This window comes from Oryx dammah, unplaced genomic scaffold, assembly GCF_014754425.2.
Source record: "Oryx dammah isolate SB20612 unplaced genomic scaffold, SCBI_Odam_1.1 HiC_scaffold_1, whole genome shotgun sequence".
NCBI lineage: Eukaryota > Metazoa > Chordata > Mammalia > Artiodactyla > Bovidae > Oryx > Oryx dammah.
Genome location: NW_024070185.1, coordinates 44,495,198 through 44,498,516, shown reverse-complemented (window position 1 = coordinate 44,498,516; position 3,319 = coordinate 44,495,198). Strand labels below are relative to the sequence as shown.

The 3,319-nt window shown below is 42.0% G+C and overlaps 1 protein-coding gene across 2 annotated transcripts in view; it reads right to left on the bottom strand.

The window, feature by feature from the left end:
- Positions 1–586: 586 nt before the first annotated feature.
- The window catches only part of PIP5K1B (phosphatidylinositol-4-phosphate 5-kinase type 1 beta), a 352,598-nt gene continuing 349,865 nt past the window's right edge, over positions 587–3,319 (bottom strand). The window contains exon 15 of one of the 2 annotated variants that reach the window (XM_040249018.1): positions 587–1,333. In XM_040249018.1, coding sequence (XP_040104952.1) covers positions 1,331–1,333 — 3 coding nt within the window. In that variant the 3' untranslated portion in view covers positions 587–1,330. The remainder of the gene's footprint in view (positions 1,334–3,319) is intronic. The other variant, XM_040249072.1, reaches the window with a different exon arrangement.

Genomic DNA, 3,319 nt, shown 5'->3' with positions numbered 1-3,319 from the left:
ATTTACCACTGAGTCACCAGGGAAGCCCCTACAGATGTGTTAACCACTTAACATATTCATTGTCCCCCTCTGCTGTGTCTGTGCCTATATGAAAAGTATATTTCCCAATTCTTTGACATCTGACTTGTCAATGTCTTTTGCTTTGGCCAGTGGAATGTGAGCAGAAGTTCTGTAAACCATATTTAAGCACTACCTTATGAGCTCCATGGTTCCATTATCACTTTTTTTCTTCTGCCATAAAAGTGGCATGTCCTAGAGGATGCTCTGGATCACCCCCAATCCAGAGATTTGGGGGTTGTTACCAGGGGTCGCAAAGAGTCGGACACGACTGAGCGACTGAACTGAACTGAGCCACAGTATAACACAGTGAAAGCTGACTAACACCAGGACATTTGGGAAAAAACCTTGAGCAAACAGCGGAATCTGTTATTGAGTCTTTTCTCAGGGCCTGGAGAATTTTCTCTCAATTTTCATCTATCATGAGAGTCAGTTTATTTAGCAGTCTAGAATATGTAAAAATGAGGAATGTCAAAGTTACTTCTTTTTTATTAACAAAAGGAAAAAATATAAAGACCATAAACCACAATTGAGAACAAAATATTTTATTTCTCTCAATAAAACTATAGTTTACAATAGTATTTACTAAATAAATTATATAATTTCTCTTTTACAAGCAATAAACTAAATCACAAATATTTCAAAGACAATGTATGTACACGACATAAGGCCTTTTATAAATAGCTTTGCTTATCTCATTTCACTAGTAAACAGTGAAAAAATCTTTATAGAAGCTAATTTTCTATAAAGTATATGCAGACCTATTACACTGATCTTTATATGAAACCAATTTAAACTTTTAATGACATGGGCTATGATTATAACTTTGCAAAAAAGAATAGAATTTAGACTTTACCATTTTGCATGGATGGATCTTTAAAAAATATATGCGCAGATTACATATGTTGCTTATGGATAATCACTGGATGCATGCAAAATGAAATAATGCAAGTGTCAATAGGAAAATAGCACTTCCAAGTCCAAAAAGGTGATTGGCAATGGTATAGAAAGCAGCTTAAACAGAGTTCATGCAGTTCTTCACAGTTCAGCAAGCAACAGCAGATGCCAGAAGACTGTGGTGTTTTTCACAACTGCTGATCAGCCTTTCCGCCAAGGCTCCCCTGACATCTTGCAGACTCCAAGTCCAGTTGATTATGATTCTGTGTGTAGTGGGGTTCGGCCGTTTCCTTTGGGTAATTCTGGAGTGGAGAAACTTCTTTCCCACAACTGTGTTCGTGTCTCCTCCATCTGCCAAGGTGGTCACCATTTTCACTTACTGGGTGGGGAAAAAGGAAAGGAGATGTAAGGCTAAGTTTCGGCATTGATTTATAATGGTGCCTGATGAGTAGGAACACAAGTTCATTCATTCTCTCAGTGACTCGTCCCTGAGAAACATGCAGGTAGAAGTGGGAGGGCGATAGGCCTGGGATGGATTCTTTTTTTTTTTTTTTTTTTTAAGATATTTTAATTAATTACTTTGGCTGCCCTTGGTTTCAGTTGAGGTACGTGGGATCTTCCAGTTGCGCCATGTGCTATCTATCTAGTTCCCTGACTAGGGATCAAACTTGGTCCCCTGCACTGGGAGTGTGGTGTTTTAGCCACTGGACCACCAGGGAAGTCCCTGCGATTGATTCTTTTGCAATGATAAGCATCTAACTTCTGCTATATGTAAATCCCACCAAGATTTATCAAGTTCTACCACATCACAGCTCAGGGCTAGGGACTTGGAAGGAAATAACACTGACTAAGCCCTCCAAGGGCACGGTGCTTTGGGGTTGTGCTGTGGTATATCGGTCCTGAAGTAAATCAGAGCAACCTGAACACAGTCTGGAACTCATGGACCCTGTGCTCATTTTCATACACTGTCCCTGTGGCTGGGGAATAAAAAATATGTCCAGCAAATATCAGACCTAAAATGGTAGCTGCTTAAGCTCAGAGGCAGCTAATTCAGCCTCTGACAGTTGTACTAGGATATATTTATGAGAAGTGGTACCATGTTCAGGCAGATGTAACAGCTTATATCTATTGATCCTCTAATTAGTACAGTTACAGGACAGTATCCAAGTTACCATCTTTGTACCTCATTTGTTCTATCTGTAAAATGAGAGTAATAAATCCTGCTTTATAAGTGATAAACTTTATTTTTTTAGGAAAATAGTGTCTGGGTACAAATATACACATATACAGGGTACACACAAATTATATACATATAATTTAGTGCCTGGCATATGTTAGTGTCCCCAACATAATGGTTAAGAAGGTTGTAGCTGGGACCACAGACACTGTATGGCCCAACACAGTCATCTGGAGACTGAAAAAACTTGAGTCCGAAGTTTGAAATGACTGAAAATTATTAGGAAAGAAACTGTGTCAAACAGGATTTTGTTTAAAAGTGAATATTTCCTCTTGCCTTTGGTGAGTTGTAACTTTTATTTACCACTTTGTTTCATAGTGGAGACTGCTCCCTCTTATTACGGAGAAGGCAGTGGCACCCCACTCCAGTCCTCTTGCCTGGAAAATCCCATGGATGGAGGAGCCTGGTGGGCTGCAGTCCATGGAGTCGCTAGGAGTTGGACACAACTGAGCGACTTCCCTTTCACTTTTCACTTTCATGCGTTGGAGAAGGAAATGGCAACCCACTCCAGTGTTCTTGCCTGGAGAATCCCAGGGACAGAGGAGCCTGGTGGGCTGCCGTCTATGGGGTCACACAGAGTCGGACACGACTGACGTGACTTAGCAATAGCAGTGGCATAAAAACACCCACATAAAACTGCAAGTTTCTTCTAATTAGATTTGAGTCCTGCTTTCTTAAAAACTAAAACCAAAAGGAGGTGATAGTTGAGCTCTACTTATCTGATAGATCCCAGCTGGGGTTCTGTGTCTGGTTTCTAGTGCTAAACTGAGACGGACACTGACCGATCTGAGCCCTGCATGAAAGAACCATCAGTTGAAGGTCTCCAAATCCAGGACCCCATGGAACTGGTTAAGACCTGGGCTTTTGGGTCTAGAAAATAAAGAGATTGAGAGAGAGAACGTAACAGCTGTCTGTGAATATCTGAAGACTCACTCTGGGGAAGAAAGAGGTACTAGCTGAAATGTCACTGCCCGTGGGGCACTGCCATCAACAGCACTGGCGCAGGTGGCCGTGGCCTCCGGGCAGGCGCAGGAGCAGCAGAGTGTGGGAAGTGAGTGGCTGGGTAAAGGGTCACCCTCTCAATCCCCTTCCATCGGCTGCTGTGATGCGCACACGGCCCCCCCGCCT